Source organism: Sycon ciliatum, chromosome 5 (genome assembly GCF_964019385.1).
Source record: "Sycon ciliatum chromosome 5, ocSycCili1.1, whole genome shotgun sequence".
Classification (NCBI taxonomy): domain Eukaryota; kingdom Metazoa; phylum Porifera; class Calcarea; order Leucosolenida; family Sycettidae; genus Sycon; species Sycon ciliatum.
Window position 1 is genome coordinate 2683702 of NC_088647.1, and position 24754 is coordinate 2708455.

At 48.4% G+C, this 24754-nt stretch overlaps 2 protein-coding genes across 2 annotated transcripts in view; one reads left to right on the forward strand and one right to left on the reverse strand.

The window, feature by feature from the left end:
- Positions 1–143: 143 nt before the first annotated feature.
- LOC135817164 (protein arginine N-methyltransferase 7-like) overlaps positions 144–24754 on the forward strand; it is a 31337-nt gene continuing 6726 nt past the window's right edge. Inside the window, exons 1-13 of the mRNA XM_065330289.1 lie at positions 144–306; positions 2091–2192; positions 3249–3285; positions 3599–3814; positions 5538–5756; positions 5956–6063; positions 19829–19968; positions 21297–21534; positions 22231–22297; positions 22660–22735; positions 23440–23581; positions 24107–24193; positions 24600–24653. Of these exons, the coding sequence (XP_065186361.1) occupies positions 284–306; positions 2091–2192; positions 3249–3285; positions 3599–3814; positions 5538–5756; positions 5956–6063; positions 19829–19968; positions 21297–21534; positions 22231–22297; positions 22660–22735; positions 23440–23581; positions 24107–24193; positions 24600–24653 (1509 nt within the window). The 5' untranslated portion in view covers positions 144–283. The remainder of the gene's footprint in view (positions 307–2090; positions 2193–3248; positions 3286–3598; positions 3815–5537; positions 5757–5955; positions 6064–19828; positions 19969–21296; positions 21535–22230; positions 22298–22659; positions 22736–23439; positions 23582–24106; positions 24194–24599; positions 24654–24754) is intronic.
- On the reverse strand, positions 9840–13630 carry LOC135817163 (uncharacterized). Its single transcript, XM_065330288.1, has 2 exons — positions 12818–13630; positions 9840–11890 (listed from the first exon to the last, which is right to left on the reverse strand). Exon 2 carries the CDS (start codon positions 11876–11878, stop codon positions 10751–10753), a length of 1128 nt encoding a protein of 375 aa, XP_065186360.1. The 5' UTR covers positions 11879–11890; positions 12818–13630; the 3' UTR covers positions 9840–10750.

A 24754-nucleotide genomic window follows, 5' to 3' on the forward strand; every position in this document is an offset into this window, starting at 1 on the left:
ACACCAGATCTCCTGACACACTGGACATGGCCAAGGCAAGCATTACTGCATGCAGGTATCAGGACCATCAGGCGTCACGCGGCTGTGAGTGGACGGTCTCTCGGCCAAATGTCTCCACGACGCACTGATTTTTCACATTTTTTTGGCATTTTCAATTAACAAATAATTACAAGTTATTAGTTCTGATTCTTCCTTCGTTCGTGATACCAATCAACTGTCTTTGGCGTTCGAGTCGAGCGTCGGCATTTATCAAGTGCTGATTGGTTGGACTAAGAATTCTGACATGGAGAAGCCTGTGCCCGGGAGGTATGTTGGAAAAAAGCACATTAATTTTTAGATTGTGAATCGACTATTTTTTTTTATTAATTGCTAATTTTTCTTGCTGCACCTAATTTCATTGACGTTATCTGATTGTATTACGGTTGAATAGCATCAATGGAGCCCTAAAGGGTCTCATGCATGTTCTGACTACAAAGAGAAAAATCGAAGAAAAATCGAAGTGGCATTGTTGACACATTCAATACAGATCCTCCAGTAAAATGGACACCTACATCATCCAGTGCAGAACAGAGGTCCCACTCGGTCAAAACGGACCAAAGCTCGGACGAATAGTAGATTCTTTAGTTCTACTTTATGACATGGCTGCAAATATGTCATAATGTGGCATCGCAAACCCAAACCAGAGAAGAATTCAAAAACGCACAAACCTTTTCCGGATTTGCAAGAAGCAACTGATTTTCCCTAAATTCCAAAGCGTACTCTGGATTCGTACTCATACCAAGAGTCCAAAACATCGTTTGCTGATACATGTACGGACGCATGGAGTTGCATTTGCAGAAGCTCGGTGTTAGATAACTGTTGTGTCCTGCTCAAGGCAGACCAGCTGTTCGAAAGATGAGAATGAAAAGATCAGTGAAACGCAATGGCTTTAAAGAGTAGCTGGCTGCAAAGGCGGCTTGAAAGGTGGCATGTGAATGTGCTAACGTTATGCGCAAGGCGCGAGAGGTCCAGCAGTGCAGGGTGCAACCGTGCATGGAAGCATGTGCGAACAGTAGAAGCCTAAGTGCCAAGACCCATGCAGGGAAAGGTGATAATTATAATATCACCACAATAATCAGAGTAAATAAGCCGCCAGGAAAGAGTATATAAGCCGCCAGGAAAGAGTATATAAGCCGCCAGGAAAGAGTATATAAGCCGCCAGGAAAGAGTAAATAGAGAGATTCCGCATAACGTAATTACGTTAGTAAAAAACGAAACGTAGTCGATCTACGGAAAGTCTCTCACGTAAACTGCATGCGAATGTGGGTTCCGCCATACGGAGTTTTCGAATCACATATCTGTCCTTGGCAACTCCGAACGCGGCAGTGTACGACCAGATCGACCTGGGGAGAGAGTCATAAATTTGTACCCCAATGGACTTACGGACCAGCTACGTTATCAGAGCCCTATCTACGTACTCTCCGTAGACGACTTTCCGTAAGTGGAGTGCAAACTCGCGAATTCACGGTTTTTTCCCGCCCACCAACGTAAAGTTGCTCAACTTTACGTTGTGCGGAACCTCTCTATCAAGCCGCCAGGAAAGAGTAAATAAGCACCCAAGAAAGAGCAGCTCTCTATAGATTTGCTGTGTATAATCTAGCCTATGATGAAATCTCACACCAACATGACCATGCGATGTATTGTTCCCATTGTATGTAAGGTGTGTAGTTTATCATACTAGTACATGGCTGTAGTAGACCAGCGCTCCTCAAAGAAAAGAACCTGTGTACATCAGTGCATTGTTGTGTTGTTTTTCAATCTTCTTTTCGGACGGCTGCTGTCACATCGTCGATTGTATAATCATGCTTTTCCCATCTGGATGTGTGCGTGCGTGTGTGTGTGTGTGCTCGTGTGTGTGTGTGTGTGTGTGTATGCGTGCATGTGTGTGTGTGTGTGTGCTCGTGTGTGTGTGTGTGTGTGTGTGTGTGTATGCGTGCATGTGTGTGTGTGTGTGTGTGTGTGTGTGTGTGTGTGTGTGTGCATGTGTGTGCATGTGTGTGCGTGTGTGTGTGTGTGTGTGTGTGTGTGTGTGTGTGTGCACGTGTGTATAGCGTGCTACGGTCGCAGTTTAACCCACTGACCGGCGCTATGGAGTGGACATTTGCAGCCGACAGCGAAGGGGAGGACCACGAGACTGCACAGGATGTTGCTAGGTAGGGTAGTCGGTGCATACCTTGCTGTACTGTTGCCTGTTGGTCATGGCTGCACCAAGGAATGAGGCAGGGGCGTCGGACACGCTATGGTCACTACGGTATTGACCGTACCACTCTTTGTCCCAAGTGCCCCGTAATCAATAAAATGCACTGATTTGGGCTCTAGATTTGGGAATTTTTTCAGGGGAGTCACCCCAACCACACGAGTAAAATGTACTTCAGGTGGCTGACCACACCACCTTGATATACCTTCCGAGCCCCTGTAATGAGTACAGTCAGACCTCGCATAACCGCACACATCCGTTTTCCACAAAAATATCCGAATAGGCGAGGGAACCGGATAATCGAACACACATACTGTATGTATGCATGGCATATGCTGTAAATCGGTAACCACAGATTTTCTTCCGGATGGCGAGGGATCCGGATAAAAGAGGACCGGATAAGCGAGGCCTGACTGTACCAAGACTGTGCCACTCCTTCCGCTAAATAGCAGACTGGGTCTGAGGCAGCCACATCAATTTCTAAGAAGTATTATTAGTCTAAGCAGGCGGCGATACAAGATGACAGAACAGCGTTGTTTGGTTATGGCAGTGATGCCGTCTGTACTGATTCTGCCAGGGCAGCATGCCGCGCAATGTCTGATGCGTTGGTCCGGTGCATGCTGGTTGCAACGCGCCACAGGCGTGACAATGCCCCACCAGCTTACCACGCCAAACTGCCACAATCTCGAAATGCACGGGGTTGTTTGGTACGAACCGGTCAACATCTCACGTGCTCTTTCAGCTACAAGCACTACATTCGCCGAAAAATTGCGAAAACTGCTCATCTGTGCGGTGTGCTTGCATTATCATCATAACATCCAGGACAACGTGTTCGCATTTTACGAGTACTCATATGTTGGCGTTGTTCACAGGTTATTGGCTTGGGTTTGGGACTTATTGTCATGATGTATGACCCATTCTGGTACAAGGGAGATGTCCGTTGGTGCCATGTTGTGATCTTGTGGTAATGTGCTGTGTGTCTGTGATGCGGTCATGTACACATTTCCTACAGGTCTCAGTACGGGGACATGTTGCATGATCACGAGAGAGTAAGTTTGCCTCTGCTAGCACAGTTCATTTGTGAGAAACATAATTACATTGTCATTGCTATTACCAAGGAGCAACATTTGTATCTTCAGGAAGAAGTTTGTTGGATGGTATTTGATAGAGAGGCAGTGGAGTGCTTCTGCAGCCCGTGATCAGAAGATAGTTGATGTGGGATTTTGTGCTGTGTGAAGGCTATCTTATGCTAGTAGAGAGTTGGTTGCACAATGCGTAGTGAGTGAGATCGAGGAATGGTCTGCTACTTATCTGATGTGTCCTGTGTTTGTGTTCACTGCTCTGTGTGCTGGTATCATTCAGAATGTCCTCTATGAGCGTGCAATTGACTACGCGGTGACGGATGTCTGCCGCCAGTTCCTTTCCTCGCCCGGCACTGGTGATGCGGGTGACGAGCAATCGCAGCAGCACGTACATGTGCTGGATATTGGCGCTGGCACCGGTCTGCTCTCAATGATGGCAGCGCGCCGTGCCAAACAGGAGCATGCCGACGTGCTCGTGCAGGGTACAGCTGTCGAGGTACAGCCAGCAAACATAGTGCACTGTACAGTCATTCACGTGTAGTGCTGCTCTATGCAATCCGATTGTGTGAGTCAACATCACGCCGGGCACCTTGTACTATGTAGCCCATGCACCTGCCCATGCACCTGCCCATGCACCTGCAAACACTGGGCTGGTGAGCCAGTGCACTGCGCCAAGTTGACTCACTCGGTCGGATTCCATTGAGTAGCTCAACCGCATTTTATAAATTTATATAGACCACCTGCCCACGAGTCACAGAGTACCACGCGTCTGGTTTGTCGTAACTAATAGTTTCATGCCAGATGGCAATCATGAAACTACTAGTTACAACAAACCAGACGTGTGGTACTCTGTGACTCGTGTGTTACTGCTCTGCTTCTGCAGCGAGCACTCTATCGAACCGGAGGACTTCGCTCTCTGTAGACCGCCTGCCAATAGAGTACTGGTCTTTTCACTGCCGAAGTTTTCAGGTCCCCAACTAGCCATACTGCCCATGCACACCTGTGTAGAAAAATCGCCTGTCACATACTGCCCACGCACACCTGTGCAGAAAGATCGCCTGTCACATACTGCCCACACACACCTGTGTAGAAAGATCGCCTGTCACATACTGCCCACGCACACCTGTGTAGAAAGATCGCCTGTCACATACTGCCCACGCACACCTGTGTAGAAAGACCACCTGTCACATACTGCCCACACACACCTGTGTAGAAAGATCGCCTGTCACATACTGCCCACGCACACCTGTGTAGAAAGATCGCCTGTCACATACTGCCCACGCACACCTGTGTAGAAAGACCACCTGTCACATACTGCCCACGCACACCTGTGTAGAAAGACCACCTGTCACATACTGCCCACGCACACCTGTGTAGAAAGACCACCTGTCACATACTGCCCACACCCACCTGTGTAGAAAGACCACCTGTCACATACTGCCCACGCACACCTGTGTAGAAAGACCACCTGTCCCATACTGCCCACACACACCTGTGTAGAAAGACCACCTGTCACATATTGCCCACACACGCCTGTGTAGAAAGACCACCTGTCACATACTGCCACGCACACCTGTGTAGAAAGACCACCTGTCACATACTGCCCACGCACACCTGTGTAGAAAGACCACCTGTCACATACTGCCCACGCACACCTGTGTAGAAAGACCACCTGTCACATACTGCCCACGCACACCTGTGTAGAAAGACCACCTGTAACTTGGAGTTAATAACCCATGTGTTCTTCCTCTGGGTGAGTCATCGCAGGGTGGAATATGTGACACACGTTCAGTGGCATTCACACTAGAGAGGTTTCGCTCTGGACTGGGTTGATTCTTGACTGTCCCTGTCCCGTATCTGTAGTTTTCATTTCGGACTGAATCTGTGCTACTGGATGCTTAGTGGTAGCAGTAGTAGGTTTTTTGTTTTGTTTTTTTTTGCTAGGGGAGTCCCAACAGGCTACTGCCTTTTTGCTGGGAACCCTAGACTTCCTTCGTTCGTACCTGCCCTCTTGGTTGCCATGGGCTACCATGAGAGGGCTGCTACGTCAACACTTGGAGGCTCAGTTAGGATTGCTTGCCATAAACTTCAGAAGCGAACTGACGGGAACGTTCTTGTTATTTCTGATATGCTTGCTGTGCCACCAATAGTGCCAGAATGCATTGTCCCGCCGCTAGTGTGATTTCGTATTTGAATGTTTGCGTTCACGTTGTTGTCAGGCGTATGCTCCGATGGCCCGGATTGCGGAGAAGTGCATCAAGACAAACGGCTTTGAGAAACAGATCAGCTTGATCGATCGCCGCTCGACAGATGTGAGCGCTGATTCAGGTGCGATGCCCCAACGTGCTCAACTCCTGGTGACGGAGGTCTTCGACTCGGAGCTGATTGGAGAAGGTGGACTCTACACGATTTTCCACGCTTTTGAGAATATGCTGACGGTAAGATACTGCCCAGTTAGGTGGCATGACGTGGAGTTTATGCCTAATGATTTGGTGCATCTAGAGGTATTTGCAGCAAAGGGACCATGTGTGAGTGTTCGGTCTACGTTAAGTAGTGTGAAAACACATACTTGAGGAGCACCGGTGAAGTTACCTAAAGCATACACGTACACGTCGCTTTCTTTTTGCTTCTGTACAGCCCGATGCGGCTGTTGTTCCTGCATCGGCGCTCTGCTACGTTCAACTGATCAGCTCCGAGTGGCTGGCGAGTTGTCAGAGCTTTTCCAGTCTGCAAGCTCAGTGGCAGGTGAGAATTAACAACAGTTGTATTGTGTCATATTCCTCTCCTCCATGCACTCTTCAGGCGGCTAGCTGCTACCCTCGGTAGACATTACACACACAACAACAACAATTCCAACAACGAAATAAAGGTTATGGGTACTGAATCTTAGGGGTGAAACGGTTCCATATTTTTCATGTTCGGGTACCCGAATGCCAGCATAGTTTCCCACGGTTCGGGTATCGGTTCCATGCACTCTTTTCTCCAGACCGACCAAATGCGTCCGTAACAAATATTTTCAAGTTAGAACATATTTTTACGAGCAAGAACGAGACATCGGAGAGTCCATGTGCGAAGAAGGTACGCTCGTAGTGACCAGGATCGATAGGAGGACCCTCTGGAAGGGCGGTGATCGTAAGGTAAGACATTTAAAAATCTCGAGTAGACTTGGCGTGTACATGTATTTGTACGAGAACGAGATTTTTCGAGTTTCGGTTCGAAATTTGACGGAACAGGTACCCGATTCTTTTCAGCTGGCGGTTCCAAAACCGGTTCCTTACCCGAACCGTTTCACTCCTAGTACTGATACTAGGATTTCTTCTGACAGCTGTTTTCGCCTGCAAAAAGGCTCACCAGAGAAGGTGATGCTGAATAGGATACCGTATTTCCTCGATTAATAGACCCGGTCTTTTGTTTTTTGATGGATGCAGTGAATGGGATTTTCGGTCTTTGACTACTTGCTGGTGAGCTGATCTACTCACCTCCCACCACTTTAGGAGCTGCATCTGCGCCTTGATCCTTGAAGGGTGGTGGCGTTCCTACGGATGCGGAAAACCCGGCTTCCAGCCGAGTCTCACGCGAACCGTGAAATTTTTGTTTGTTTTTTGAAGAGGGTTGGACCCCCGGTCTCTTATTTGGGCATGGTCCATTATTTGAGCACGGTCCACTATATTTTCATCGGCACATCGCTGGAAATGGTGAATTTTTAACACATCATAATAATAGAAGTTCTATTATTATGACGTGTTAAAAATCCACCATTTCCAGCGATGTGCCGATGAAAATATAGTGGACCGTGCTCAAATAATGAAAGGAAGCACTAGCCACTACAAAAATTGTAGTTGCGCAACCTAAAATCGCGTCCTTTTTTGATCCACCACGTGCTTTCTTAGTGCGCATGCGCAAAGCGATGAACTCAAATAAGAGACCGGGTCTCTTATTCGGGCATGGTCTACTATTTTTCCGTGAGGCCTCTAGGAGGGTCTACTATTTGAGCATGGTCTATTATTCGAGGAAATATGGTAATCTGATGTATTATTGAAAGGCTGAATGGCACCGCTCGCCGCTCTATAGAGGTTGTTGTATATGCCAGGTACAAATACCTTGCTTTGCAGAGTTTTGACCGGCTGATAATGGAATACATCCGACATGCGTATCGGAGGACTGTAGGAGCATTGCACTATTTTCTTTAGATCCGCACCACCCCTTTCATCCAGAGAGTTGTGTACAGATAGTATGCACACAGTCTACATTGCACGTTTTGAATGTGCTAATTTAGGCCTTTTTATTTGCAAAATCCGGCCAAGCTCCGTTCTGTGGCCTTTGCTCCAGTGTATGTGATACATGTATCAGTTGAAAGAAAGAAAGGGCCAGTTGTTTCTAGGCAGTAAAGGAAGACGTAGCATCATTCAGAGAAGTCATGAGAAGGAGGAGCAGGGAGAAACGCTAGGGCTAGGTCATGCGTTCCAACGGGATTGCGTTTACTTCTGTGTAAGAAAAAGGAAGGTGGCTGACTGCGTGTGCAACTGAGTATAACGTGCAGCAGGCAGATAATCAGGACGGACGAATGAAAGTGCGAGCTGTAGAGTTGTGACGTTATGTAGGGTGAACATAGAAAGACTGATGGTGTACATGTAATGTGTGGGGCATGAAGGTAAGCAGTGCGTCACTGTGCGTGATGGTGGTGTAGTGAAGACTCAGGGAGAGTGCATGTGTGTGTGTGTGTGTGTGTATGTGTGTGTGTGTGTGTGTGTGTGTGTGTGTGTGTGTGTGTGTGTGTGTGTGTGTGTGTGTGTGTTTGTGCGTGGTCAATGCAAGTAGCACTAAGAATGTCATGGTTGATACAAACTGCTCAGCTCTCCAGCAGGTACTGCACATGTACAGCTGCTGCAAGTGATATTCTGACCGATTAACACGTCATGGGTGGCGATGTTATTTTTGATGCCTTCATGTACGTGCACTAGAGAGGGGGGGGGGGGGGGGCAGAAAGAGAGGGATAATGACCCGTGAATATGGAGATAATTCTGTGTCCTAAGATCGCTTATACTTAAGTTACTGCTAGGATGTACATGTATGTTTGATCTGTTCCTACATGAACTATGGACAAGGCATGCCATGTGTACATGTAGCATGCACACCAATGACTATGTTCACATCAACAATCGTAGTTAACATATCAACAATGTGGTACCCGGTATGCAAGCATATTAATCAGGTTTTTTCCCCCACTGCAATGCTTGTACTGCACCATGGCGTGTGGATTCATGTCTCGCGACCTGGATTGCGTGTGAGTCTTATCGCCCCGTTTAGGGTGGAGAACCAGCCCAAGCGCTGTCTAGCTGGTTTGTGTTGGAACAAACTCAAGCTCCCTATTAGCCATGATTACATTACATTACATCCGAGTTCAATTAGAGGTTCTTTTTTTGGTTTTTTTAAATTTCACCTTGTGGCAAAATGATAAGACAGCAAGGCTCGATAATATTTCAATTCTAATTTAAAGAGTGTGGTGAAGTAAGATGGTTGCTATTTGGTCCAGTAGTGCCACGTTCATAAACACCTACCGGTAGTGGCTATGGTAGCTCTCATATAATTGCTGTAAGTCGGAGAATGCAGCTACAGTGCCCGCGGATTGCCTGGAGAAATTCAAAAGGCAAATAAATTCTAGATTACCGTTGGCCTCTCTGTGCAACGCTATCTGTCAGTATGATTCTACTGTGGTGTCACTGATATAGAAGATAGAGAACTACTTAAAGCTGCATACACAGACATAGGATAACACTGAAAATCAAGTTCCTCGTTCCATAATCGGCGGGGTAGAGCTCGCCAACCTCCGAATTCGATATTCAAACACACCATACATCATGATTTATCAAGAATGATTCATGTACTTAGAAAAAGGACACGCTTCAAGCTCTTTACGAACATCTTGAACACAAGAACAGTGGATTAAGAGTGACCCATAGACATAACTGTTAGCAATAGTGACACAAAGGTGCAAGTGCGAGAAAACCCAACAAGAGACAACAAATAGACAACTAACGAGGTTTTGACGACCTGCCGAACAGCCTAAGTGCGAATCTAATTTGCTTCTGTTTGCAAATGTTGGGTTTCTTTGTGTGAATATACACAGCTTTAATCCACTGTTCTTGTTCCTTTCCCTTTGCCTGTATTTCACCTGACTTGAAAGTATACTAAGTTACTAGTAGTCTTGTGAAACCAAAAACTTTCAAGATGTTCGTAAAGAGCTCGAAGTGTGTCCTTTTTCTGAGTATTAGGCCACACCAAGGTAATTCTATGTTTGGCGTCGGACATTTTTCTGGAAAAGGCACGCGGGCGGGCGGAATAAAAACAAAAACGGAGGAAAAAACAAAACTCCATTCTATGTGTACTGCGCCGTGTTGCACACAGAATATCACTACTAACTGTCCGACTGGGCTGGAGCGATACAATAACAAATTTCATGGATGGCTCCTTCTGCACATTGACATAAGTCGAGTGGAATTCCGCTCCATCACGATTGTGGCTCCATCACGATCGTGGAAAATCTCGAAGTCCTTGACACCTGGAATCTCCGCTCGCTTGGTGAACAGGCAGTATCGTAGGGCTAGGAAAATAGAAATTGTCATCTCTCGCACCTTCTACGTACCATCGCCTGGAATGCAAGATTATCGAGAAGCTGATAACCTCTGCTCTGCCATACTGGCTAGAGAATGTTCGCCAGAACAGCCATCGATTGACTTGTCTCGGAGTTTTTTTCCGTGTCAAGGATTCGAAAAGGTACGCGCGCGGTAACGCGAAACATAGAAATGACTTGGTGTGGCCTTATCGTATTCTTGTCTCAGAGGAAACTGATTCATGTACTTTGTTTATACTTTTTTTTTATTACTATGTTCACATTCCCAGCTCGAAGATAACAAAGAAAGACTATAGTACTGATGGTACTGAGATGAGGACAAACGTGACAACTACTGAGCAGGGGCTGCACCGAGACGCAGCAGTGATGGTGGGGCATTGGTGGCTCTGCTGACCTGAGGCATTACGGCCAAAAACACGCACCGTCAACATCAACTACTATCAACATGTCTATAATTATTGTAGGAAGCATGTGGGCTTGTGTCTGGGATATTGCTTCTCTATAACTGTATACACAGTCAAGACTCAAGACTCAAGACTCAAGACATACACTTGGATAGGCCTCTAGATAGTATACTCGTAAAGCAGTTCAGAAATGGTCCTGTCCGGTTTGAACAGCCTCTCTTGGATCTGCTCGCATTGCAGAAATCGCGACATGGCTTGTTATCATTACAGGACAAGAGATGCGATGCTTGATTCTAGCTATCCACATGAGCAATTGAGTCAGGCAAAGGACGCGTTGGTAATGGCAAGGAAGTATTTTGTCACGCTGCCGTGCTTGGTTGATGTCCAGCACCCGTCCCTACACCCACCACAAGTGCTGGTGCTGGCCGTCGCAGTACTCCAGGGCGTTGTAGAAACGTGCCGGCGTGATGAGGCGAGGCGTTACTAGTCGCTGTTGCTGTTGCTGGACGGTGTCATCGTGTAGTGTGTGCCCACCTTCGTAACCCGTGCACAACTCCAGAATGAGATTGAGCCGATCCACCGGGAACATGCCGATCAGCATCTGCTGGCGTGGTAGTAGCTCCTTGTCGACGCTTGGCTTCTGGTCACGCCAGCCCTGCACGACGGTGCTGCTTTCCGGCAGCACTGCATAGCAGGGCAAGAGACGGCGGCAGTTTGTGGCGAAGTACGGCGCGAAGAACTGGCGATAGGCGCTCTGCTTCTCTGCCACTCTGTGTGTTTCTTTCGGGAAGAGATGGAACGGGTGGCCGTGTGCCGAGCGCCACACCATGCGATAGAAACTCAGTTGTTGCTGGCCTTGGCTCAGCACCGCTATCAGACTGATCTTTGACAGTGAGTCGTACTCGGTGATGTGCACTATGTCAAACAGGTGTGTGGTGTATTGCAGTTGGGTGCCCACTTGCAAGATGTCCTCCAGTTGACTCATCGTGATGGCACTGGACGTGTTCGTAGCGTCGCGCTGTGCATCAACCAGTCTACCGATGCGCAGCAGTTGATCCAAGTTGACGGCGTACTCTGCCGTGCGACATTTTCCATCCGCTCGAGGCTGCAGCAGTCGCCTGCGCCAGGCTTGCTTGCGCTTGTTCAGCATGCGTTGGCAATTCCTGTCCATGAATGTGCAGGTCTGGGCAATGCTCACGATATCGGCGTCGCTGCAGAAGCTCAGGACGTGCTCCAGAAGATCGACCTCCCTGCTCACCACGTGCACAAACTCTGTGTGTGCTGTAGACTGTGCTTCATCGCAGTATTCATCTGGCACTGTGCTGCTGCTGCTGCTGCTGCTGCTGCTGGCATTGTGTGCATCCTCCTCACCACCGTGCTGCTCATGACTGGTCTCATCTGCGCATGAGCTGCTGCTGGTGCTCTGGTAACGGCTCAGCATCGCCTGTTCAGCAAACCTGAGTCTGCTCACATCCTGCACAGTGCCGCCGAGCGTGTTGACAGCATTGACCGTTGCTACCGACATGGCACCTGAGACCTGAGGCACATGGACAGACGGGCAATGACGATGTCATGCTTTTTTCAGATACGAATACAGGACTGTCGAGTGCCGAAGAAAACCGGGGGGGGGGGGGGGGGGGCAGCCTTGTATTCCGTTCTTGTTTTCATGTGCAACAGTCTATACACAGTGGAGTCACCACGTATTAGACGGTGCGCTTTGCAAAGTGAACTCTGATCTGAAGTGCATATTTGGCGCGGAGCACTTTAAAACGGACATCCTGCGAATGCTAGCTGGGTATTAGTGAGCTCGTTCAGGCTCTACTGCATTCAGAATGTGTGCACGATGTGCGTAGCACAGTACAAGGGTACGTATATGCATACAGTCTGGTAATGGGAAGTGGCTCAGGGGCACCGGCTTGGTACTGGGGTCGTAGTTCACCTAGCACAGCTTTGCTGTTAGATGTTGCCGGTAGTTTTTACGGAATCTATTTGAATGGCATTTCCGTTGGAATGACGTTATTGTACTTGCAATGTTTTTGGTTTGGGCATGATGACTGTATCTGCGATCATATTATGCCTCTCCATGTAAAACACCCGATGGCGGCATATCGAAATCGCCTCCCCAATGATACAGATGCAGGCATGTTCTGCGGGCGTCTGGTGGTATGTTCATCTACATGGTGAGCCCCAACACTGTATTCACTTCACACACACACACACACACACACACACACTAGGTCCACATCTCCAGATGATCGCGTAGAGCAAGAAGCGCAATTGGAGGCGAATTTTATTCCACGGGACCTTGTGTGTGTGGGGGGGGGGGGCACTCTGGATTGCTGACCTAGCAGCACTCTAACCAGTCCCTGCCTTCAAGGATCATCCTCTGATTGTACTCTGAGTCCTGGGCGACCTAGCCCTAGGCTAGCCTATTAAAAGGTAAAACAGTTTTTAACTGACTAACCTGGGTGAGTTTGATTCTGGAATCTGGTGGCAGCTTCCGCTTGATCTTGCGTCGGGTCGACTTGCCAGTTGTTTAGTCGCTGCTGTCACCAGGTCACGGCCACTGTCGTCTGACTGTAGAGAGTGTAGTCTGTTGTTGGAGTTACCGGTACGCCGGTGACACATGCACACAGCGGTGTAGTCGCGTTCTTTGCCTTTCAGTTCACGTGCGCGCGTTGGACATGCCCCCGACACACCTCTCTACATGTTGCTGTCGAGTCTATCCTGCCCGGCCCGGCCGTACCGGCGTTTTGCCTGTTGTTCGGGAGTCAAGACAAAAGCCTGAACGGCCAAGGAACGCCGCCACACCGCAGCAGTTACGAGAACTATTTCTTTGATGAGGTGACTTGCCTGTGTGCTTGTCCCTGGCCACGACGGAATAGCTTGCGGAGGTGATAAGAAGCCTGTCTCGGCTGGGGTTGGCCTCGTGCGCGCCGTGAGCTAGCTCATCCAGTTGCGGAGTTCCACTTTGCTGTCGTCGGCAGGGCTGCAGCTCGGACTGTGTGCCCTGTGCGATTCCTCGCGCTTTTACAGAACGCCGTGGCAGTCGAATGGAGCGCTTTACTGTCCGTCAGAATGGTCGGACTCGGCTTTACTTTTCGACAAGGAGCTCGACATTCTCGTAGCAGCAGCATCTTCGCTATACACGCTACAATTACCGGTACTTCCGCAATGTTTTCCCCAAGAAGTGCGAAACAACTTAGCAGTTCCGCGTTGATCTGGAGAGCTCTGGCTCTCGCGTGCCACTCGCCGGCGATAGCCCAGGCCAGGGCCATAGGCACTACACCCACATTCGCTTTTGACAGAGGCCAGATTTTGTGTAATGTGAAGTCTTATCACTGATTCAGAAGTGAAGAGCTTTCAAGTGGTTTGTTCCTGTCGCTAGTGTCGCACTGTTGCCGGTTTTGGAGGTGTGTGCGAAATCATCGGCTGAGTACTGTGGGGGTATGTCGGGGGCTCGGCAGCAGCATGACTGTGCATTTTGTTTGTGAACAAACAGCGACGTCAGAACGCCTCCGCGTCCGCGATTCACAAGACAAAGTGTGTGCAGGTCAAGACTGTATGTATCTAATATTGACTGAGTACGAGGTCAATAGGAAATAAAAGCCGAGTAAAAGACCTCGGCATTTATTTCCTATATTGACCAAGTACGAAGTCAATATTAGATTTATCACGACTAACCAAAGCATGTGTTCTATCGCTAAAAAGGAGTCAAATATAAGCGGTCAATATAGCCCTAAGGATTGAAATATGCAGGAATATTTGACTGCTTAGGTCTGGCGAAAATCTATGGGAGTCAATACTAAGGGAGTGATAAACTAGTGTAGGAAAAATGTAGTTACAGTAGTTGGCAATGCAGCGCTCTCGGAAAAAATCTTCCGTAGATCTGTACAATGGTGTACAGAGTACAGTGTAGTGTGGATCATGGGCACTGTACTTCTCAGCTCAGTCCATGTCCAGCAGTACACGACTGCACCAGTGCAGGGCGAATCTCGTATTTTACGGTGTAGATCTACATATCATTGTATAATACCTTTCCAAGAGACTGTATGACTGTACTACTACCAAAGCCTCTTGTACGGGCCCAAAAATAAATAGATCGTGAAATCAATGGTGATGAAAACAACAATGCAAAGGAAAGAGCAAGCAGAACACAATGCCATTGATCCGTCTAACCAGCAAGGGCAGTTAGAGCACTTTTAAACTTGACTGGGGTAGGAGGGCACACTTGCCCTTTCGATTTCAATCAGTTACTGCCACAGTGACTGTGTAGGACCCCTTCATTGGCGTCGGATAGTATTCCTCATTGGTATGAGCTGGGTGGGTCCCAGACACTCCCCTGGGACATTTTTTGGAAAGTTGGGCCCAAGTAGTCCATACTTTATTGCCTCAAACATTACAAGACTAAATTATCAAAAAGATTCCGGGGAGACAAGAGTTCGAAGTTGGGAAATTCGGATTAAATTATTGGTGCGACTTTGGCCTCGCTGTCTCCAGTGCGGCCCCTGGCATTACATGCTCACTGCTGGCTGACCTCTCGCGCTGTTCCCCGCACACTGCTGTACACCGTGGTGCGTTACGTCGATTGCCATGATGGGCTGTTTTTCTCGTGTCTTGTGTCTGGAACCACTACATGTACCGCTTGGTTGTGAAGTGAAGCTCTGTCACCTTGTGCTGTGAGATGAGAGCGGGACGAATGGGTGTGGCATGTTCCTGATGCACTACTTCCAGCAGGAAGCTAGGAATGGAGAGCACCGGTATGCAGCGGCGGATCCAGCGATCTCTACAGGGGGGGGGGGGGGGGGGGGTGTTCCAGTATACTTCAAAAGTAGGCAAAACTGGATACATGGACATGTACATGGACACGGATATGGTTGCCAGTAATACATTTACGAAATTTAGGCTTCTGGATCCGCCCCTGCCGGTACGTCTGTCCCACCGGGCCACGATCATGGCAGAGGAATACCACACACCCCAGCTCCTTGAACTGATTACCCCCCCATGATACCGTGGGCCATAGGGATGTGTGATAGTGAGTCTTGCGGACACCGGCACGATGGTATGTCATGCTCGGCGGGCCTGCGCCGACCAGTGCAATAGTGTAGCCGTGGATGGAAATTGAATGCCGGAAAACTCATTTTTCTCCCCTTCAGATTTCACTCAACAGTAAAGTCTATCTGGATGATTGATCGTTTGGATAGTTGGCACTCGGATAACTTGTTACTAGCACAGTAAACTCCCCAGATCCGGACGTCTCCAATCCGGTCACGTCCGTCTACCATGCCAGGCACCTTTCCAACCCATCTAGAGTCACAAAAATGACATTTCAACGAAAAACGGTCCCAAGACACTATTGTCTTGACTGGCAAATAAAAAAAGGTTTACTTGCACTCAGCAAGTACATTGTACATTTTTGTTTGTTCTGAGTTACGGGCAATTCCTACGTGTAGTTACGGGCAGTGCTCCGTCCCAATCTGCCCCGATTAGGGGAGTTTTACTGTGATTGTCATTCTCACAACGGCTCTAAGGAATTATGTCCAAGTACGAGTGGCAAGCACTGCCTAAACCGCCTAAACTGGACTGCCCGGATTAACGGATAGGGCGGATGTCAATGACAATGTCAATGGAGTTTCACGGAGATCTGCAAAAGTGCAGCGAGCCCCGACCAGTTCCTTGTCAGAATCATGTCTGTCCTCCTTTTCTTTCTCTTAGTCTGTCACCACGGTCACCTTTCATCTTGGTTTACGAGCAAGGGTTGTGTTGACTTTTGTTGTCTTTCCCAGACAGTAGTTTCCGTACTGCGTGTAGCGCGAGTAGACAGCTAGCTACGATCAGGATTGGAAGTCACAAGCTCTCATCTCGACTCTCGAGTCTCGTAATCTGTGAAAATGTCGAAGCGTGCACCACCGTCGCGGCGCAAGTTTTCACACCGGCGGCTAGCTGCTAGCCTAGCCCTCGCCAGCGCGCCTGCGACGGGACACGCGGTACACTATGCGCTGTATGTGTGCGCACGTGTTGTTGTTTTTCAAAAATACTTTCTCACTATACAGCTCTCTCGATCTCGCGATCTTGACATGATCATCATGAGCGGTTTGTCGTGCACGCGTGTGCATGCGTTGTGCATGTGATCATAATAATAATTTTATTATTTTATGAGTTAGTTGTAGACGTATGCCTACTTGTCGACAGCTACAGGAGGACGGACGTGTTGCAGTTGGAACTTGGTGCAGATGGACGCTTTCTTTTTGCAGTTTAGTAGTTGTCAGTCTTGCTTGGTGTTGGAGCGGAGAGCAGGAACTGAGCGGTAGATCCCAGGTAGATCCACTGGGCGGCCGTGGTCCTTCGCACAAGATGGACGTAGGCTGTGAGATGGAGGCGCTGTCCTCCCTGCCTGGCTACGACCAGGTGTGTAATCGCCAGAGTGTCTGGTCTTTTCTAGTACGACTGGTGGAATTGACCATCTTACTACCCGTCTTCATCGTTCTCTTCGTCCTGCTAGTGCCGCTGATTGTCTTGAATTTCGTCTACAACATCGCCGCGCTAACGTTCTACACGATCCTGGTGCACTCGCACCACTTCCAACGGGATAATCCCCAGCTCATCGCTGACATTAGCTCTCAGCTGCGAAAGCTGCTCTTCGGACGACCTACCTCGATGGATTTCATTCCGACGGTGACGCGAAACCATGGATCTTGATCAGCTCTGCTAGCTGAGCTGCTTGCTTCCAGTGGCAGTAGAGGGGTGGCGGGATGTGGATAGGTTTGGCTTATCCACCATCAATCTGAACGGTGGGAAGTGTCGCCTAGTGCAGCGTTCCTTAGCGACGCTATTGACAGTACAGCTTAGTACAGGAGACTAGCAGTTGTATGGCGAAGCATTGCAATCCTTGTGCGTGCGTGCGTGTTGAGTGCGGCATGTGAACAGGCCATCATGTTGAACATGAGTTTGCAGACAGTAGTCAGTACTTGCTAGCTTCCCAGAACTATCTTGTCCCCAACTGCTCAGTCTATCTCGCCACAACCACAGCAACAGCGGACACAGCAACATTAACCTGTTTTGCACTGACCAGCAGCACTCTGAATTCAGTTTGTCACATGGATGGATGGATGATTCCCTGGACTTCATGCACTTGTTATCTTCGTAGTCGTGTTTTCATTGTCGTGTTTTTGAGTCCCACTTCTGAGTCACGATGCAGGTTTGTTCAAATTTTGTGAAGAAGATTTTGTGCGATTCTAATTTTCTAGTACAGCAGTTGCTTATTTTTCTTTTAGACGTAGGGTATGCCTTTTCACAAGGCACACAAACCGTTTTGTTTCTTGTTGAAAAATGCTTGCGTCACGTTTCTGCCCTATTCCCGACTTTCAAAGACCAAAGTTTATAGTGCAGCAGGACTGCCTCTTTCATTGTGCAATGTAATATCACGTGTTGTGACCACCGACGCCCAGTCGTGTGCCCTGCATTCTTTACTCTGACTTGCTGTTGTTTGCGCATGATTGAGTTGCTCAAACTATGTGCACATCAGCATGTTATTGTTAGAGGTTATGTTGTCTTTTCTCACCTGAAGAACTATCAAATTATTTATTCTCTCATTTCCACACACCTGCGTCTGACGCTGGCGTGTTTCGCATTGGTGTGTGGTGGGTGGTGACAGTATGCTTCACTGCCCGGCCGTATGCTCAGGTGGATTGAACGTGAGAGAGCCAGGGTGTGCTCATGCCCTTCACTGACCACCTGCACCACCACTGTCTATGAATTACAGTAAAACCTGTCAAGGTGATCACCTGTCCTGGAAGACCACTGAAACCAGGACCAAGGGATGCTATTTTCAGTCAAATTACCCTGGATAAGGAGACCACCTGGTAACAGAGACCACATTTTGAAGGTCCTTAGAGCGGTCGTCTTAGACAGGTTTCACTGTATTACTAGTACACGGGTCGCTGTGACTGCATGGGCCAGATCACTTCAGATTCACTGTGTACAGCTGCTGGGCAGTACTCACTGCTCTGAGTGGTGGTAACATGGGTGCAGCTAACGAAGTTCAACCCCCCCCCCCCCCCTTGTCGGGCATTGGCTGTGAGACTTACCACATCGCCCTCGCCGCTATGTGCTGCATCTGCCACCCTGGTATAATCAGGCATGATGGCCTGGCACAAGCGAAACTAATTACTTCCTAAGCTGGTTGTGTTTCTCAACACAATTGCATAGCAGGCGCTAACTCAAATGTGCGAACCTTTTTTACATTCAAAGAGAGAGAGAGAGAGAGAGAGAGTATTCGCTGTGTAGATGTACATGATGAGGGTCGCCATTCCTCTCTACCAATACTATTGTCTTCTTGTGCATTGCATCCTAATAGTACGGAGAAGAAGAACTTCTGTCAGTGCAAACAAATCCAGGGAGCCCCTTGGTGTTTGTCCTTAGGAGGTTTGACTATAGTGGTGTTTTTTTTGGTACATGTTCAGTCCGGATCCTAAAAGTCTGGTGTGCAAGACATTGACTTGTGGATGGTACAGTCAGACCTCGCTTAACCGCACACATCAGTTTTCCACAAAAATATCTGGATAGGCGAGGGAACTGGATAATCGAACACACATACTGTATGTGTGCATGGCATATGCTGTAAATCAGTGGCCAACAATTTTCTTCCGGATGGCGAGGGATCCGGATAAACGAGGACCGGATAAGCGAGGTCTGACTGTACTTGACACCAACTAGTGGACGGCATTTCCCCGACCCCGGGCATTATTGTGCATTTTCAGGCCAGCTGCCCTTCCACTTACATGCGTGTCATGATAGAAGTGCACATCTGTGTACACGTAAGTTGTACCACATATAGCGTAAAGTACCGTTGATCTGCCCTCCCCCCCCCCCCCCCCACACCATGTCACTTCCCAGCTGGGTTTTCGGCAGGGGGCGGGAATTAGATCAAGGCTGTCAAGTGCAGTACGATGTATAACAACTTGGAGGATCATACTCGATGTGCTGGATTGTGCACATGTTCATCCTGGATTGGCACAAATTGTGTACAGCAGTGCATGCGTCGGTTCAACATCGTATTTCGTTGTATACGCCGAAGTCGCTTCACAGGTAGAAAATCGACTGGGGGCGGGAATCAGAGAGGGAGCGGATCAACGATACTTTACGGTACATGTTCCAGTGTCTGCTCCATGATTTCAAACCAACCTGGTACACGTGTACCTGGCACAACTCTTGCAACCGGGTCAGTCCCGGGTACATTCAAGTACGGCTATTGTATGTCGGGGGGTCTGAGGACTCCCTGATATACTCCCAACCGGCTCACAAATGACCCGGTGTTCTTTTTGCAACCGGGTCCAAGTACCCCCACCCTTGAAGTACTGGCATGTTATCTTATTCTCTGTGTGTGCTTATGTGTGTGTGTGCCTATGTGTATGTATGTGTGTGCTTGTGTGTATGTACCTGTATGTGTGTGTGTGTACTGTGCGCTGGACTGCAGTCGCACACAAGCAGCAAGCTGGCACTGCCCGACGGCATGGCGTCTTGCCGAGGGCCACCCTGTGGCTATGACCTGCACGTGGAACGGCTCTGGGATACCGATGACATCACACTGATGTCGGATGCCTCGCTCATTCAGACGTGAGTGTCTCACGCGGGGAACTGTGGATTGTTTGAATAGCGGGAGTGTGTGGGCTTCCAGAGGAGGAGAGGGTGGACAGGAAAGTGATGGCAACCTTGCTTATTATCCTCTTTGATACCAAATAGGCATCATTTGACATCACCTCTTTATTGGTTCGTATCCCAGTTTGAGCAATCATTAGTTCCACCCCCGGGAGACTCTTCTGGGATGGGGAGGGGGCAACAGAGGCGATGAAGAAGAGGAGATGAGCTGCACCGCGCTCACTATGTCAAGATCATTGAAACAGGAGGTCTCTAACACCTCTTGCCCCCACTGTCAGAGTTGACTATGAGCTACCTTAACATATTCACTGTTTTGAGGGGAAGACGCAAACGGGAAAAGTCTGAAGAAGAAAAATTGACTGTCACCGCCAGGACTCGAACCAGGGACCCTAACCTTTGCCTTTACTGTACAACACGAGATCATCGCAAGGAAGTAAATCTAACGTATTTTAAATTCCTTTGTTGCAGCAAATTCTGTTACATCTGAAGTATCCAATATACGTCACATTCCCTGTGTTTTATGTGCTGATATGCCTTTTAAATCCAATATTGTTGAGTGTAATTTGAAACTCGGATGTTGAGCCATAAATAAATGTAGAAAGGAAAAGGACAGATGGATACGAGTTAAGAGTAACTCTCCATCGCTGTAACTAGATACTATATACAGTCAGAAAGTGCAATAACTAGGCACAAAACTGACAGAGTACTGAGACATTCGACGTCCTGACACCTAGCTTCAACACATCTCCGTAGCGCTAACCAACAGCTTTCCAACTTGGAAGGTTCAAGGTTATGGAAAGAATAAAGAGGGGAAGGCAAGCGCAACGAAAACGAGCACAAGCTACAGTCCCAACGGAACAAAGAATGTCGATTGTTACTGGACGATGACGAGACCAGTAGGATATTTGACAAAGCGGTCTAACTACAATTCGAAGCAGCAAAGCAGCACACCACCCAACTTGGGTGGGTCGTAACTATCAAAGATGAGTAAAGAAGGAGGAAGCTTTGCGAAAACGAATTGTACAAGCCGAAAGCCGAACTCCTACGGTACTCCTCATGCATGACATTGTGATGGACTAGTCTGAGGTCTGTCAGTTTTGTGCCTAGTTATTGCACTTTCCGACTGTATATAGTATCTAGTTACAGTGATAGAGAGTTACTCTTAACTCGTATCCATATGTCCTTTTCCTTTCTATATTGTTGAGTGTGCGACTCATTTTATAAGCATGTCTTGCGTTTGCATTTGATTGCATTGTACTGCTCTCTACTGTCTTGTTGCTGTCAAGGTTTGAGCTAGACTCGATGAAAGACCTAGAGCAGTACTGTAAGAATCCACGTCCGGCAACGAGCGTCATGAAGGTCCTGCCTGCTCGCAAGAAAACCGGCCCAGCGTCCAGTGGCAGTGGTAGCGGTAGTGCTGTGCCCTGCCATGGTGTCGTCTTCTGGTGGGATCTGCTGATGCACCGCGGCACGGACATTGTCCTGTCCATGGCACCCAGCTGGCATAGGCAGGGAACCGAAAAGGTCAGTCTCGCAGTGGCGTTGCTTAGCTACAGAGGGACCCTTCATGGAATTCAAGCCGGGATGATGTTACAGACGCGACATCATAATTACCTCTCTAAGGCCACCACTCGATGGACCTTCCAAATGTGGTCCCTGTGTACGGGTGGTCTCCTTATGTTGGGTCATTTGACTAGAAATTACATTCCTTGGTCTTGGTTGTAGTGGTCCTCCAGGGCAGGTGGCTGCCTTGTCAGAGTGGTCGCCATGGCAGGTTTTACTGTACATTAAAACTGCTGTATAAGCTACCCTGCATGGTGACTTTTTGAGCAAGGGTTGACATGTGAAGAGTTTTCAGGTTGCTGCCTCCTGTGCAGGCGCGTAGCACCGCCGTTGGCGGTGGTCCGGCCAGGGATGCTGCGGGGGGATCTCCCCCCGGAATGTTTTTGAAATTAGGGTGCAAAATCCTGCATTCTGGGCACTTTTGGCATTGTTTTACTATGGTGGTCGTGGTCGGGCGAAAAAGTGGTCCGGCCAAAGCCGGACCGGCCGGAGCGGCTGCTACGCCCCTGCTGTGCCCATGGTTCCACGACCTTGAGGTTGGTTTGGTTATGAGGGCCGTCTTTGCTGAGAACGATAGGTTCATACTTTGCTGCATCTAGATATTGAAAGCTCTCAACAAATGCAAGTGTATGCTTCCCTGTTTTGTGTCCATTTCAGCCGCAATGGCGTGAACACTGGATGCCAGTTGTGTTCCTTCTTCCAGAGCCGATTCTTGCTGAAGAAGGTATGTGTGGGGCCATCTTCTATCCTTTGTGAATCTCTCTCACTCTATATGTCTCTGTCATTCTCTCCTAGGTATTGCTTGCTCATTAGTGCGTTGGTGTGCAATCGTTCTATCTTGTGAGGTTTTTCTTAGGTCTAGTTTTTCTTCTATAGCGATGAAATAATATCATTATGAAGTTCGTCACACTCGTATCACGAACAAGGCAGCCAACGTAGTGTTATGCGCAGAACGTTTTCTTGTCACAATCGTCAGTGGAATATCATGACTATGCCTGCACACTTTATATTTTTCATCGCTATTATTATTACGAATATTGTCTCCACGTTGCATATTTAAAGTTTTTTTCTCTTCTTTTTCTAAAGGCGATCAGCTTGCAGTGGACTTTGCTCATGACGAATACTCCATTTGGTTTGATATCCGCAAGATTGTCAACCCCAGGTTAGTCCACTACTCTGTACAGGATGCACTGCTAGCCGTGAACGACTAGACTCAGCCACTGTCCTGGTGTGCGAATATGTGCAGTGTATCTGTTGGTAAAGGACGTCATGCTAAGTTTACAACAAGAGTACATAACTCTCAAGAGCGTGCAACTCCAGCTACGTGGTCTGAGACGGCGGAACTTCACATCACGTGGCGAACCCGTACACATGTTTTGCACTCTGTGCATGATAGACACAGGGTTGTACGCAACCCTGCTTTGGGCTCAACTCTCTTGTGCTCACTTTGCACTGTTTGCCAGCGTAACCTCTTGAACCATGTCACGTGATGTGAAGTTCTGCTGTCGCAGCAAGGTTGTGCAGGCAGTTGCACACTCTTGTGGATTATGTACTCTTGGTTACTGCACTTGGAAACTGGAGAGGGCCTGTACCGCTCTGCCGTGCTCATGCACTGTCTGTTCTAATCACGGTTCAGTCTTTCCCTTCATCTCTCGATAACTGATGGCTTGTGATGTATTGCTGTGACAGAGTTCAATTGGTTTAGACAGGAGTCTACTCATCTGCTTGGCCACCTGTCCGTCTCTTTCTCCCCCGCCTCACGTGCATCAGCACCAAATCGTGATCCTGTTATGTGAGCTTAGCGGCCTCATGCGCATAATCTCAACCGATTGTCTATCCCTCTCTTTGTCCACCTGTGCCATGCAGCCCCGAGGCAACAGTGGAAACTGCACTGTCGGTGGAGAGGCCGCTGTGTCGATGTGGTGCGCACACCACCTGGACCAGGGAGCGCTGCTCCGACATCAATGACCCGGCCAAGATGACTGCTTGGTCGCATGTATTGCGTGAGGTAAGCGCCCAGGACAGGTAGCTCGGTGCAGAGGACCAAATCCCGAGACCCAGTGTTAGATAATGCTGTGTTATGTGGACGCATGTTGTCACTGCACTCAGTATCTGTAGTCATGGTTTGTGGAATGATGCCAGTACAACAACGCTGCCCTTACATCAATACTGCCAGTACAACAACGCTGCCCTTACATCAATACTCAAATGATATCCATGAGAAGATGTTCAACTATGATTCCTCTTGCCTTTGAGGAGCACGTCTTCCTTTGACTAGAATTCCTTGTAGAGAGAACGTTTGTGTGTGTGTGGGGGGGGGGGGGGATTGAGGGTGTGTGTGAGTCAGTAGGTGAATGAATAAATGAATGGGTGAGGATGAGGGAGGAAGGGGGGGGGGGGGGGGCTTAGCGAGCGAGTTAATGTAAATAGTACGTGAGTGAATGCGAGAAAAGAGAGCGAGGGACCTCATGGCTTCGCTTGCTGCATGTTGTAATTCCCCTTCCGGTATCCTTGTGTGTCTGTCTGTCTGTAGATTCCAACCACTGCTAGCGTCTGCTTGTACCTAGGCAGTCCGTCTTTCCTGCCCTTGCTCTGCGCCACCCTGAATCCTAATATGACGGTATGTGAACGAGTCACTACAGTGTTGGCAATGTGAAATCCAAACTCCTGAATAAAGTACTTGACAAGTAGTCATGTTCACTACACAGCATGCTACGCTCAGTGCTAGGTCTGTACAGTCAATCCCACAGCTGCCATGTTCATGGGGTTAGATTTCACCCGCCTCAGCTATACTTCAACATGAGAATATTCCTGTCTGTTCTCTACCATTCCCTGAAAATGATTATGAAAGTTGAGGAGACTTTTGAAACTATTTTGTGAGTCTTGTAATAATGCAGAGATGGCAACTGGACTCCTCACTCAAGTGATTTTTGGTTTTCGACGTTTCGACGCTGAGTTTTCTGTTTGTGCTCCCTCTGTGTCTCTTCTCTGCCCCGTATCTTGTTTGCAACACTCCTGGTGTGCAGGTGTATGCCGTCAACGTCTCGTCATCGATTTCTAACTCTCGCCTTATGTCAGGGGTGAGTGCTAACATTAAGTAGCTGCTTGTCACGAGGGAAACATTCGCATACAATTCTACTAGCTGAGCTATCATATTCTGCACAGGAATCACCTCAATGAT